This window comes from Triticum dicoccoides, chromosome 5B, assembly GCF_002162155.2.
Source record: "Triticum dicoccoides isolate Atlit2015 ecotype Zavitan chromosome 5B, WEW_v2.0, whole genome shotgun sequence".
Taxonomy (NCBI): domain Eukaryota; kingdom Viridiplantae; phylum Streptophyta; class Magnoliopsida; order Poales; family Poaceae; genus Triticum; species Triticum dicoccoides.
In genome coordinates, this window is record NC_041389.1 from 373,790,932 (window position 1) to 373,804,419 (window position 13,488).

Here is a 13,488-nt window from a genome sequence, read left to right on the forward strand (position 1 = left end):
CTTCTTTTCCGATAGGATGATGAACAATGAAGACTATGTCTGATAGTCTGGTTTCAAAATCGCACATATCTTGATGACATGTGCCAATTGTTGTTCTTGTTTCACAAAATGTCTCGGTTAGGTATTGAACTTGTATATATATTGCAAATCCATCATTTTGTCGAGTCTGAATATCTTGTTCATTGGACTTGTGTCTATATTGCAAATCCATCATCTTGTTGAGTTTGAATATCTTGTTTATTGGACTTGTGTCTATATTGCAAATGCATCATCTTGTTGAGTCTGAATATCTTGTTCATGAGGTGGCTTCAACAAGGTTATCCTGACAATCAATCCAATATTACGCCCCTGTATCTGCCCCTGTCACAAAGAGAGGGCTTAGTTTTTTTATTAATTTTGTTTTCGTCAGAAGAGGGTTCATTTTTTTGTGAAAAGGACCTCAAAGCCCCTGGACCGGTTATCTAAACAGTCTTATATTAGTTTATAGAGCAAGTGCAATACCTTATAAAGGTTCATAAGATGTACAAAAACATCCCAAACATCTAAACATTATATCAAGGACCTTGCATCACTGAATAACCATTGGCTCTATCAGAACGAGCCGCTCCCTGCCGGAGCCGGCTTGACTTTCTCGACCCCAATTAAAAAAGTTTTCGTACATGTGCCCCTAAGGACCAGCACCTCAGAGCCGCAATCGTCACCATTGAACCCTTGAATTGATCTAAAGCGCATGACACCAGATATCATCGTCGTGTACACACGTCAATAAATCCTAACTTCGCCGCCCAAAGGATACGACAAGAATCTACGTCAGAGCCTCGTCGACTCCATCCTGATGAACAAACTTGAGGAGGATCAGAGCTCAGAAGACCAACTCAAAGATGAAGTTTCGCCATCGCCTAACCACCCCTCCTACGAGAAGAAAAACCTAACCTACACTACTAGCCGAAGTCAAGGCATCTGGATCCCCTTCCGGCACTGGTTGCCTGAGCGGTCGACTCGTCAATGAAGCTTGGAGTGGATGATTGCCCTAGTCGATGTAGTCGCGCGAGAGAAACAATAACTTGAAGGGAAGGTCAACAAAGCGCTACCACAATCATTTGCTTGCATCATTCAGAGAATATCGTTGTTTTATAAACACACTCTACCCCTCAAAGAAACGTATTCGATGCATTGGAGCTTAGAGCATCTACAACCGAACCTCTCAAACACTCCTCGTATGCCCGAGTGGGCCACCTGGTCACTGTCCGGTTACGATTTTTTACCCAGACAGGCCCCTCAAACGCCCTAGCTGACCGGCACCCCCCACATCCAGCCCAAATATGGGGCGAATATGGGGGCACCCGGGCGCGCTCGGGCACGCTCGCCACATTGGCCTGATGGCGTGGCCCCACATGGACTCGCCGGGAAACCCGACAGTCCAACGGGCGCCTCGACCGTCATCGCGGTGTGAATGTCGCATGACGTCGCTCCGGCTTCCCGCCCGAGGCCGTAGCCGGCTATTTGAGTCAGCCTGCGCCCCCGGCCCTAGCACATCCGCCTCTTCCCTCCCTTCGCCGCCACTCGAGCCTATTAGCCATGCCCCCACGCCGCCGCTACTACACAATCCAGAATCGTTTCTTCCTCCTTGAGCAGGTCCGGATCTGCAGGGAAGCGGGGCTACCTCTGGAATCGAAGGAGGATTTTGAGGAGGTGGAGGAGGAGGCTCCAGCGAAGGAGGAAGAGGAGGAGGAGCAGGAGTCGGCCGAGGAGGCACCGCCACTGGATGTGGGGGAGGAGGAGGCGCCGGCGATGGAGGAGGACGTGGGCATGTGGACGGAGCAGCACGCCATCCTGAATTCCATCCGTGCGGAGTCGGCTACAAAGGCCAGGCGTCGCCGTCGGCAACGGTTGGAGGTGGCACAGGCGGCTCTGGCCAACTCCGACAACGACAAAATTTGAATAGTATAGAATGTAGTACGTAACTATATATTATGCATGCTTTTGTATGGATTTAGAGCACCTACATCCGGACCTCTCAAACCCGCCTCATACGCCCGAGCGGGCCGCCCGGTCACTTCCCGTTCACGATTTGTTGACCCATACGGACCTCTCAAACGCATGGGCTGACCGACACCTCCCATATCCATCCCAAATATGGGGCGGATATGGGGGCGCCCGGGCGAGCCCGGGCACGCCCGCCACGTCGGACTCACGTCATGGCCCCACATAGAGACACCCGGAAACCCGACGGTCCGACGGACACCGCGTCCGTCGGTGCGGTGTGAACACCGCGTGACTCCGCTCCGGCTTGCCGCCCAAGACGAAATCCAGCTTTTTAAGCCGGCTGACGTCCCGCAACCCTAACCCATCCCCTCCTCCCCCTCTTTGCGCTGCCAGTCCGAGCCCATCCACCTCCTTCCTCTCTCGCTCCGGTGCTCTTCCCATGCTCTAGCGCTTCGCCATGGTTCGGAGCAATATCACCTACTATGCCATGCTGACACCGGAGCGCCGCCATGAGATCCAGCAGCAGATCCAGGCGAGGGAAGCCGGGTGCCCCGCCCGCATCACTGTCGGGCTGGCTCCGGACTCGCCGGAGCCAGAGAAGGAGGAGGAGAAGCCGGGGGAAGAGGAAGAGGAAGAGATGGATCCGATGGAGGCGGAGGAGCCGGACCAGCAGGTACTGGCCTTCAACATGGAGCAGGCGGAGGCGGAGTTCGCCATAGCCCAGTTTGACAAGATGGCCGAGCAGCGCGCCAACCCGGAGTCCATCCAGGATGAGGCCTATGTGTAGGCCAGCCGGGCATTTCTCCGACAAGAGCAGGCGGAGTCCAACGCGCTCTTCACCGAGCTCGACACGGAGATAGAGGCGGAGGAGTCCGGAGTAGAGCAGTCGGAGGAGCTGGAGCTGCAGCTGTCGCCCATGCTGCCAGAGCCGGGCACGGAGATTGTCGTGTTCTTCGACAAGGAGTAGCGAGGATCGACGTAGTACTTAGGTTCCATTTCCTTTTGCATGTCTTTGTATAGATATAAGAACCGTGTACGAGATGTCCAGATGCAACAAATAGAGGTGTGCCCGGGCGCATCCGCGGGCATTTGAAGGACCGGATTTTCCATATGTGGTTGTAGATGCTCTTAGGGGATGAATATGAGAGAGTTGTATGTGGAGAAGGAAATATGAGGCGTGCCCGGTCAGTGTCCGCAGACGCGCTCGATCGTGTCCGCGGGCGTTTGAGGGGTCGAATTTGCTAGTCCGGCTGTAGATGCACTTACGGTTGCACGCATGGTTCTCAAGTGTTAGAAGGGAGAGAGAGGGATTGTTGCGGAATATGATGTATGATTATTGAGCCTCGAGGGCGAGTATATATTGAGTACAGGACTTGGAAGGCAAGAAGCCTCTCCTGGAGATAAGGTGGGAAATGGAATACAAATCGTAGACCACCAAATACAAGTAGCCCAAATATATCTCTAACATCCCCCCGCAGTCATAGCGGTAGCGTCATAGACAACAGGAGCATCACGGACGGACAGGATGGAGAGAATAGCAGCCGACGGGCTGACATCCCCCCGCAGTCGTAGCGGGAGCGTCATGGACGGTGTCGCGTCGTGGATGCGTTGACTATAGAGGAAGCCGATGAGTTGCTCAAGCGGATGATAATCCTTTGTGCCATTGTTGAGGTAGCTGAGAGTGTAGGGTGGTGTAGCCGTGGTCGAGGTAGCCGTGCGAAGAATGCTATGGTCGATGTCGAGTCGGGGTAGCCGGTGTCGAGGGAGTCGTCGTGGAGCCGCGGGCGTAAGGAGGCACCAAGTTAGTCATGGGCGCAGTGGTGTTGAGATAGTGGTGCGCTGGAAGGAGGATGGTGTTGACGTGGCGTCGCACTGGATTTGCCAAACCCGGGGACACATCATAGACGAAGGCACGCGTCGGTGTTCCTAGCATCGGGCATGCGTAGACGGACTAAGACGAAGTTGACGAAGTGCCACACCAGGCTTGCCAGGCCCGGGGACACGTCATGGACGAAGGCACACATCGGTGTTGCCAGCACCGGGCATGCGTAGACGAGGGACCTGCACGAGCTGTACGCCAAGTCGAGGAAGGCTAGCAGAGAAGGACTCAACAACAGTTGCGGCGCCAGTTGACATGGGGTAGAAGGTGCTGATGTCGACCGCAGTTGTCGGAGTAGATGAAGTGGTCGAGGAAGATGACGACGATGCTGACGATGAGCTGGTGCTGGACGAAGACGAAGGTGGTGGACGGGCGGCGCGACTCGGGTGAACGAGCGGCAGAGGCAATGAAGAAGAGGGGTGGTCGCGACCTGACGGCGGCAGCGGCTGGGTTAGGAGTGCGGCGGCGATGCTCGAAGTAGGTGACGAAGAACCCGACAACGTGACGAAGACTGGCGCGAATGGTGGCATTCCCGCGCCAAGGGAGGCGGCGCGGTGCAATCCACGGGAAGTCAACATGCGGGGACGGCGGAGTGGACCGCAGGCCGCGGAGCTACGGCCCAAAGGGGCGATGCGGCGGCAGCAGGCGGCTCGGGGCAATGACGAGAAGACCTCGAGGCGGCGGCGAGGACTGCGGACGGCGGCACTACTGCCCGAAGGGGCGACGCAGCGGCAACGCGAGAGTCAGTGCGGCCACGGGACGGCCACAGGCGGCGGAGGAGACCACATGCCACGCTCGCTTCAGCCCGATGGGGCGACGCAACGGTAGCGCGGGGGTTGATGCAGCCACGAAGATGACCTGGATAGGACGGCCTTGGGGCGACAGTAGACTGCGAGCCGTGACACTATGGCCTGAAGGGGTGACACAGCGGCAACACGTGGGTCGGTGCAGCCGCGGGAAGAACCGCGGGGCGGCGGTGTTGTGGCCCGACGGGGCGACGCGGCGGCATCTCGATGCTCGATCGGTGTAGGGGCGCGATGTACTCGATGACAATCTTCACGGGGCGTACGAAGGGACGCGCAACCAACTGATCAAGTCGGTTGTGCTGCGTATGAAGCGGATGGCGTACGCTCGGATGATCAGTCCAAATGTCCGCGAAGTCGAGGTAGCTGCTCGGAGTAGGGCACACGTCTAGACGTGACAGAAGTTGAGCCACCGGATACACGCGCAACACACAGATGCTGATTGCACGTGCTAGTGCCACGAACCAAGCACTAGGTGCAACCAGGTGCACCAAGTGCCAATGGCCAGCACGGGGTGCCATGCACCCATATGAGCGATGGAGCTCCGCACCACACCAGTGCAGCACTAGCGCACAACAGATGAGGTGGCGACGCTGCACGGAACCATGGCCAACGCAATGCACCAGCAGAATGCGCCGTGAAACAGCGTTACGCAAACGAGCTGTATGGATACGGGTCAGTGGAGTAGTCCGGATCAGATCAAAGCAATGACAGATGGCGCAGAACAACGGGCGAACGGATGCACGGACGACAACCGCTACGGATCGCCGCATTTTGCAAGGCTGCTGTGTCGGAGAAGAGACCGGTGTAGTCAATGCCTAAGTCGGAGTAGAAGCGCCCGAGGGTCGACGACGGCGGCGGGTGCCGCAAACCGATTTTAGATCGAAAAACCAAAAAGTAAACACCGATCAAAACGACTGTCGCGAGAGAAAACCCCGATCAACGGATCGGGAAAACGACTCTCTAGGGCAACCGTCAACGCAACCAGCGGACGAACCCTAGGTATGGGCGGCGTGGACCCTGGCGGCGGTCATGGAGGCCGACCGCCCCGGGGGCGGCGCGCGGGCGGATGTGTCGGGCGGCGGCTAGGGTTTGAATGGTTAGGCTGATACCATGTTAGAAGGGAGAGAGAGGGATTATTGCGGAATATGATGGATGATTATTGAGCCTCAAGGGCGAGTATATATTGAGTAACCGAAACCCTTGTCTCGCCCAACCCGCTCCAGCGAACGGGGGGGGGGGGCGATAACTCGTGCCGCCGCCCCCGTCCCCTTCCCCACTGCCGCCGGTTCGCGCCGTCGGGCAAAGCCCGACCGTTGTCGGTGGCGGCGGGGCCCCTTTTCCCTTTCCCGCGGTGTGGGCTGGTGCAGGACGGCCACATCGGGCGAAGGCGCGCAGCTAGGCGGGGTGGCGCAGCGCGGCTGTGCCGGGCGGTGGCTCCTAGTGCGGAGGCATGGACGGCTGCGGTTCAGGCGGGACATGCGTGCGCAGGGAGGCGGTGGTGGACTGCTCGATCCAGATCTAGATCACGGGCTCCTCCAGTGGGCTGCCTGCTAGCGGCGCGGGCCAAGGCGATGTGGGCTGGCCGTCTCCGATGGCCTTGGCTACTGGAGGGGGTTGGCGTGGCGGCGTGCCACGGTGTGCTAGTACGGTGCGGCTGGAGTTGTCCATCCGGGGGCACGGGTGGTGTAGCTCGGGGCTTCTCGGGCGGCGGTGGGGCGAGGCTGGTGCCTTGGTTGGCAGCAGTCGGTCCGGCGCTTCGGCAGTCTTCTGGTAGGCAGGCAGCATGGATCTGGAGTGAGATGGAGGATGGCGGTCGGCGGCACACAGGTAGAAGGCCGACCTAGTCCGCAGTGGTGCTTGTCGTCGTGTTTGTGCCTTTCTATTGTGTTGTGTCGCTGTGCTGTCGGTCCGAGTTGGTGCCTGGGTTGTCGTTGTGCCGTTAGTCGGAGCAACGCCTGTAGCCGTGGGTGTGGCGGCGTCTAAGCTCGTCTTGACCAAGGTCCGGGACTAGTGTCGGGGCTTGCTTGACGGTGGCCGTCGGCAGCTACTAGGCCGTGCCCCCCCCCCCCCGGTCCACAGGGGCTGGCTGGGGATGCAGGCATGGACGCCTCCTACTGTGGAGGCGACCACCCAGGCCCGATGGCTGATGCCGGGCTAGGAGCAGAAGGATGTGTCTTCTGCTCTTCCTACCGTGGTCTGCGTTGCGATGGTGATGGTTGGCGGTGACTCGGGACATGGATGCCAGGGCGGCGACCCCGAATGATGGTTCGTATGGTGGCTTTCTGGCAGGCTCCATGGCGGAAGTGGTGGCTATGCTTCTTGGTTGCCTGGGCAGCGAGGGGTATAGCGGAGGGTGGTTTGGGTGCTCTTTCAGTTGCCCAGATCCGGATCTGGAGGCCAGTGTGCGTCATGACTGTTCAGGGTGCCCCGTGGTGGCACAGGTGAGCTGGAGAGCGACAGCTCCGTGCTTTGGCACCGGCGACAACGACATCTGCGGGTGTCGTTATCTTCTTGAAGACGTCGTCGCGGTTCTCCTTTTCGTGTGAGAGTCTCCGGGTGAAAACCCTTGTCCACCTTGGGCTCGGCAGTGGCGGTGCTCGTGTTCCCCTCTTGAGGGCGTTGTCGTGGAGGCTAGGGGTCCTAGTTCGTGTCATGGCGTTGTAATCGGGTAGTCCTGTGTTAGTTTGTCGGCAGCATAGTCGCGTGCGTTTATGTTGGCCTGTTATCTAGGGACCTGCTGTCTTAGAGGACTACCTCACCACACTGTATCGTTCGGGCGTGTAACCTTGGTGTTATTGCTTTATATATAAAGCAGGGCGAGAGCCTGTTTCGAGAGTATATATTGAGTACAAGATTTGGAAGGCAAGAAGCGAGTTATTTACCCAAAACCAACCCACTTGGGGCTAGGGTAACAACTTGGTACCACATTTGAACCAGGGCACAAAAAACCATCGAAAATGCGCCTAATCTGTAACGCGGAGCACTGATAGTTTGATAAGCTTGCGAAAACAGCAAAACTGACAAGTTGGGCCCACATGTCGGGCTGACATGGCGATGACTAAAAGCTTTGACCAGCTGATGTGGCAAATGAGAATTGGGCCCCACCTGTCAGTGACTAGACGGTCATCTTCTTCCCATATCTCTTTCTTTGAGGCATTCTGTCGAACATCTTTGGGCACCATTCATTTTCCTCTCGCTGGAGAGAGTGAGCAGCACTAGCTCGTCCGCCTCTCCATGGAGGGTCGGCGGGGTAGATGTTCTCACGCCGGGACAGAAGGAGGCCCACGGACTCCGCCGGCCATGGCGACGATGGCACGAGGTCGCCCGTGGCCAGAGTGAGCTCGCCGTTGACCAACATGAGCACGAAGTACCCTGTCGGCGGCTCCGGCCGGCGCGACGCGAGGCATGCGTGCAAGAGGTCCCATGAGAACGCGACGGAGTGGCCGGACACGCTGGGTCATGGCACCCTGAGAACGGCTCTGGTGGCCGGACGATGCAGCAAGTCCGGCATGAGCAGCTGCTGGTGACTGAGGCGGCCATCCACGGGATGCGGTGGTCGCGTCCTGGTCCTGGCCGGCTACTCCCATCGAAGCAGGCAAAGAGCAACGCCGCCACCGCGTGCCCAGGCAACGAGCAGTGCCCTGCCTTACCGCGCGCCCAGGCCGACGAGTAGTATAGGATTGGCCGCGGACGACGGTGCGTGTAGGCGCGATAGCGGTAGAAGCTGTGGTGGTCGGTTCATCGTTGTGGCCGGCTAGAGGATGGAAGCTCGTGGCCGACGCCATGGCAGAGGCGCTCTGGCCTGCGGGGGTGCCCACAAGATGTTTGTTGAAATGCCCATGAAAAAAGGAGGAAGAACTAAAAAAGGAAAAAAAACAAATACTTGAGTCATTGACAGGTGGGACCTATGTGCAACTCAGCATATTGTCCACATAAGCAGGCCATCTCAGCCCGACATGCGGGCCCAACTTGTCAGTTTCGCTGTTTTCGCGGCCAAATTCCAGCATCAGTGCTTCGCGTTACAGATTAGGCGCATTTTTTATGGTTTTTTGTGCACTGGTTCAAATGTGGTACCAAGTTGTTTCCCTAACCCAAGTGTGGTGATTTTGGATAAATAACTCGCAAGAAGCCTTTCTTGGAGTAGGAGATGGAATACAAATTCTAAATACCAAATACAAGTAACCCAAATATATCTCTAACGTCAAGCATGATATGGAAGACCATGCTCTCCAAGGACATTTCAATACATTACCATCAACCCTCAATCGGATATAAAATCATGCTGCCGACATACGAAGTTCAGAGAATTACGCCACACATCGACATGTGCTACACACTTGCCTGGGCCGTTCACAAGAAATACACTAACCAGCAAGATATACGTACTACTCCTATGTACTTAACCAAATCATCAACCTCCTCAACGTGAACTTGATTCCCATCCCAATAATAGTCTCCGCTACAGTAATACGTACGTGTAACCATTCCAGGTACATTCACGCGGGTTTCACCGATGGCGACGTGAAACCCATCCACATGCATCCGTGGAGCAGATTCACCAAGACGCGAAGCGAGACCAAACGGAAACCCCCATCCGGCGACAAGTGTCCGGGGAGCCCACGAAAGCGAGAACTTGCGCCTCACGAACCCCCCGCCCGGGACACGTCATGGCGCCGCGGTGCGCGGCGATTGGCCCACCAGACGGGCGGTCAGGATCCGACTCACACGTCGCGCCGGGCGCCATCCGGGCCGTCCGTCTCGAGGCGAGCGGATTATATATGTGCCGTGGCCACACGCTCTCTCGTCGGAGTGGTGGTTGCTCCTAGTCGCAGACTTCTTTATTAATCACAATCTGGATCCGGGCACGGGGAGCGATTGACTGATCGACGAGAGCCTGGAGAGCCGGGGGTTTCGCTTCTCGTTGCGTTTGGAGTCTTGCCGGGTCTCGGTTCTCGAGCAGGCAAGAATTTCCTTTTAATTTTGGGTGATTTGTTTTCCTGTGCTAAGATTTTGGATCATCACCCCCCAGTGTTGATCCTGTTGATTTACCGCCTGGATTGGAATTTTTTGGACGGGTTACCTTTAATGGGGCTTCTCCCTTCTCGTCGTCGCGAATCAGTGGACTAGAACAAGAAACCTTCCCAATTGGAGCGGATTTTCTGTGGTCGCCGCGCTTAGTTTCGAAAGGCGGCACCTTTATTTGCTACCACGCTTTGCTGTGGCCGGAAAGTTACCCATTGTGTCTGTTTCAAGAAATAGATTGGGTTTTCTTTTTTTCTGAGGTGTTTGTTTTAACTTGGCAGATCCAGGGAACACCGATTTTCGTTTGATTTTGCCGAAATTTTTGATCTGATCGGAGCGATCCCGGAGCTTCGCAAGGAGCAAGGCATTTTTCAGGGGGGGCATGGCCATGGGGCTCGGCCGATTCACACACTGGCTCTGGCCGGGTAACGCCGCGCGAGTTGGCAACCACGAGCTCCCCGGCATCGCCTTGACGGGCGCCTCCTTCCCCGAGTTCCCCTCCGGGTTCCGTGAGGCGGACGCTATCGCCTTCTCCAGTGCCGCCGCCGGCCGCCGCACGCGGCCGAGGAGGGTCAAGAACCAGCGGCGCAGTCGCGGGGAGCCCAGAATTGACAGGGAGTACGACATGGTCATCGTGCCGTCCGACGGCGGCGGGTGCCTTTCCGGGTCCGAGTCCGACGACTCCGACTGGTCCATCGGCTGGCTGGAGCCGCAGGCGCCGGAGATGCAGACGGACGGTGACCAGGAGACCTCCTTCGCCGTCCTCGTGCCCTGCTATCGCCGCGGCCGCGCCGAGCAGCCTATGATGCCCCAGGGACGGTTCCTTGGCGCTGGCCCTCTCGCCGATGGCGGCCCCTCCGGTGAGTGGTTTGCTGGAAGATCTACCAAGTTCTTGTGTTTACATTTGCGGAGAGAATTGGGAAAAAACATGCCATGTTTGATTTGTTTATTAAAGCATTAAGTCCTGTGTGATATTAAAAATAATCATTTGCTCTTGTTCATAATATACTCCCTCGGTCCGGAAATACTTGTGAATGTATCTAGAACTAAAATACATCTAGATACATTCATTTCAATGACAAGTATTTCCGGACGGAGGGAGTACTAGCAACAGTTCCCTTTGTGAAGTCAATTTTTGACAAGTCTGGCACCTTTTCAGTTATGAGTTATCCATTGATGGTTTGGGAATAAATTCAGCTTGTGTTAAGCTGGCAGAACTCAGCCTATAACAGGATAAGCCGATAAGATTCGTTCTTCGTGTCTCTTGCTGTTGTACTAGCATTTATGGGGCACAACTACTACTGGTCATATGCTATTTTCATGTTTGGAGCTGTTGATTGGTGGGTTTGGTGGCTTGCTCTATACTTTGGGCTTGAAGATATTTGTTTGAGATTCCTATGCTCAACAGTAGATATGCAATACTCCCTCCGTCCGGAAATACTTGTCATCAAAATGAATAAAAGGGGATGTATCTAAATGTATTTTAGTTCTAGATACATCTCTTTTTGTCCATTTTGATGACAAGTATTTTCGAACGGAGGGAGTACTTAATATGGTTGTTTTATAACTAAAACTCTTTACTATTTCACCAGATAACCCTAGAGGCATCGATGTATGATAGAACCCGTTGACTAATTTTTTCTTCAAAATTTGGCAATCTATAACTTACTCTATGAGACCTCTTCAGTTGTTAAACTTATAGCCATATACCACTTGCTTTGGTTGGTTTCTGCCACTTTGTATGCTGTAGTTGAGGTTTGAGCTTGCTGTGTCAAAATGTGCTACTTCGACTTGTGAATTGATTCTATAACTTTCATTCTTCTTTCAGCATCATGTTTTGTATACTTATGTTGTTGATCAAACAAGGCATCAAATATCCCCGCAAGAAAAACAAGGCATCAAACATATTACTTTATTACTGTTATTGGTTGTCTTCTTTAGTCAATTCGCACCAGCACTGTATTTGTTACTATGATAGTATACGGTCTTTGCCGTATAATAGCACTGCAATTGCTTACCATGTTTCTGATTTGCCATTTACTCCAGTCGACTCCTGCAATTTATTGGTTCTAGAGTGCTAGGTGTGATTGGTGTTGAACATGATAAAGCCACTTCATTGCCTGCTTGTGCCATTTTGATTATCTATGATTGTATTGGATTGTGTGGACGGTCTTTCATCGTAATTCATTTATCTTAAAAGAGTTTTAGTTGCTAGCAATGTTTACTCATGTGCATAGTCTTAGTGTTACTCTATTTATTTCATCATTACAGCTTCTGATATTTTTCTGACACTCTTCTTTCCTTTTTCCGCTCCGCAGATGGAAAGAATTTTGTAGAACAGTGGCTTTCTTCCCTCCAGAACTGATATCTGGAATCTCCGTTAGCTATGCTGTATATATTATTGCTCAGTATCATTATCGATGAAGGAAGACATCAAAACCCAAAAAAATGAGAAAATGGAAAAAGAACAAAAAGAGAAGCAGCGGAATTTTGAAGCAGCACTTAACGGGTTTGTCCTTCCGGAGGTTTCAAGGTTAATTGTACTCATTGCAATGCAAAGCAAGGCCAATGCTGAACAAGACCAGCTGCGCTGCGCGTCGTAGAAGATTTATTCCTTATTAACCAACCTACGACGACATTTGTAGATATAATTTTCTATCGCATCGTTCATTTTGTCCCACTTGATTCTGGACCTCAACCCTGCTACTGGCATATGTATATATGGTGTCATTTGCTGTGTATATATAAGCTGCAGATGTGCAGCTCTTCAGTGTGCGTGTGTGTTGATGTAGATTGGAACAGGATTGTTCCTTGTGAAATTCAGATGTATATATAAGCTTTTGTGTTTTTGTGGAACAGGTTCTTGGCTCAAGTTTCTGATCTTTTGTTGTTGTTGAGGAAACCTGTGGGGTTATTTCTGTCGCTGCTGATCGTGTTGATTTTTACTCCTTCCGTTTCAAAATAGATGACTCAACTTTGTAGTACTCCCTCCGTCCGAAAATACTTGTCATCAAAATGAATAAAAAGGGATGTACCTAGAACTAATATACATCTAGATACATCCCCTTCTATTCATTTTTTCGGACGGAGGGAGTACTAACTTTAGTACATACCTGCTCCCGGCACAGTCCGAAGGGAGAAGGTGATTCTGCAATGACCTTGCAAATGTGGTTCCTGAAAGTTCGAGACTGGACTGGAGATTGAAAGTACGGCCTTGCAAATGTGTTTGGACCTATTGATCACTTCTTCTCAACCAAATGGTCAACTTCATATTTTTTTTGCATGAAAGAAGGCACGTATTCTTTTTAAATGCTGAGAACTTTGCGGTGGCGATTACGGAAAGAATTTGGGACTCGGGACTTCTGTGTGAGGAGATAGAAGTCGAGTTTTTCGGCGCATCACCACATTTTAGAAAAAAAAGAGGAACTGCCAATTCCTTTTTCTTTTGAGATGAACGCCGTTTCTTTATTTCATTTGAATAGGTTCAACGGTAGACAAAGATTTGCAGGAGGTGTAGTAAGCCACACATGATGCCCCACCTCTAAGGACGTAGCCAATCTCACTAAATTGCGAGCCTCCTTATTACACCCACTCCGTTCACGACATACTCCCTCCGTCCCAAAATAACTGTCTCAAGCTTAGTACAACTTTGCACTAGAGACACTTATTTTGAGACGGAGGGAGTATATCACATGCCGAAAAAGAAGTTTTCCGTTCCTTGATATCCTTCATGATCATATAATGGATGCCGGAGTTTGTTGTCGCCTGCAGCTCTCCGATGCCTCTCTGACAGGT

The 13,488-nt window shown here is 53.4% G+C and overlaps 1 protein-coding gene across 1 annotated transcript; it reads left to right on the top strand.

Moving 5' to 3' along the window:
- Nucleotides 1-9,483: 9,483 nt before the first annotated feature.
- Nucleotides 9,484-12,551, top strand: LOC119309236. Its single transcript, XM_037585271.1, has 3 exons — nt 9,484-9,631; nt 9,975-10,553; nt 12,012-12,551. The coding sequence occupies exons 2-3, from the start codon at nt 10,076-10,078 to the stop codon at nt 12,056-12,058; spliced, it is 525 nt and encodes a 174-aa protein (XP_037441168.1). The 5' UTR covers nt 9,484-9,631; nt 9,975-10,075; the 3' UTR covers nt 12,059-12,551.
- The last annotated feature ends 937 nt before the right edge of the window (nt 12,552-13,488 follow it).

Bases quoted from the DNA above. Each gene is read 5' to 3' on its own strand.
- LOC119309236 (XM_037585271.1), top strand. From the start codon at position 10,076: ATGGCCATGGGGCTCGGCCGATTCACACACTGGCTCTGGCCGGGTAAC. The intron at 10,554-12,011 runs GTGAGTGGTTTG...TCCGCTCCGCAG, and splicing joins CGCCGATGGCGGCCCCTCCG to ATGGAAAGAATTTTGTAGAA.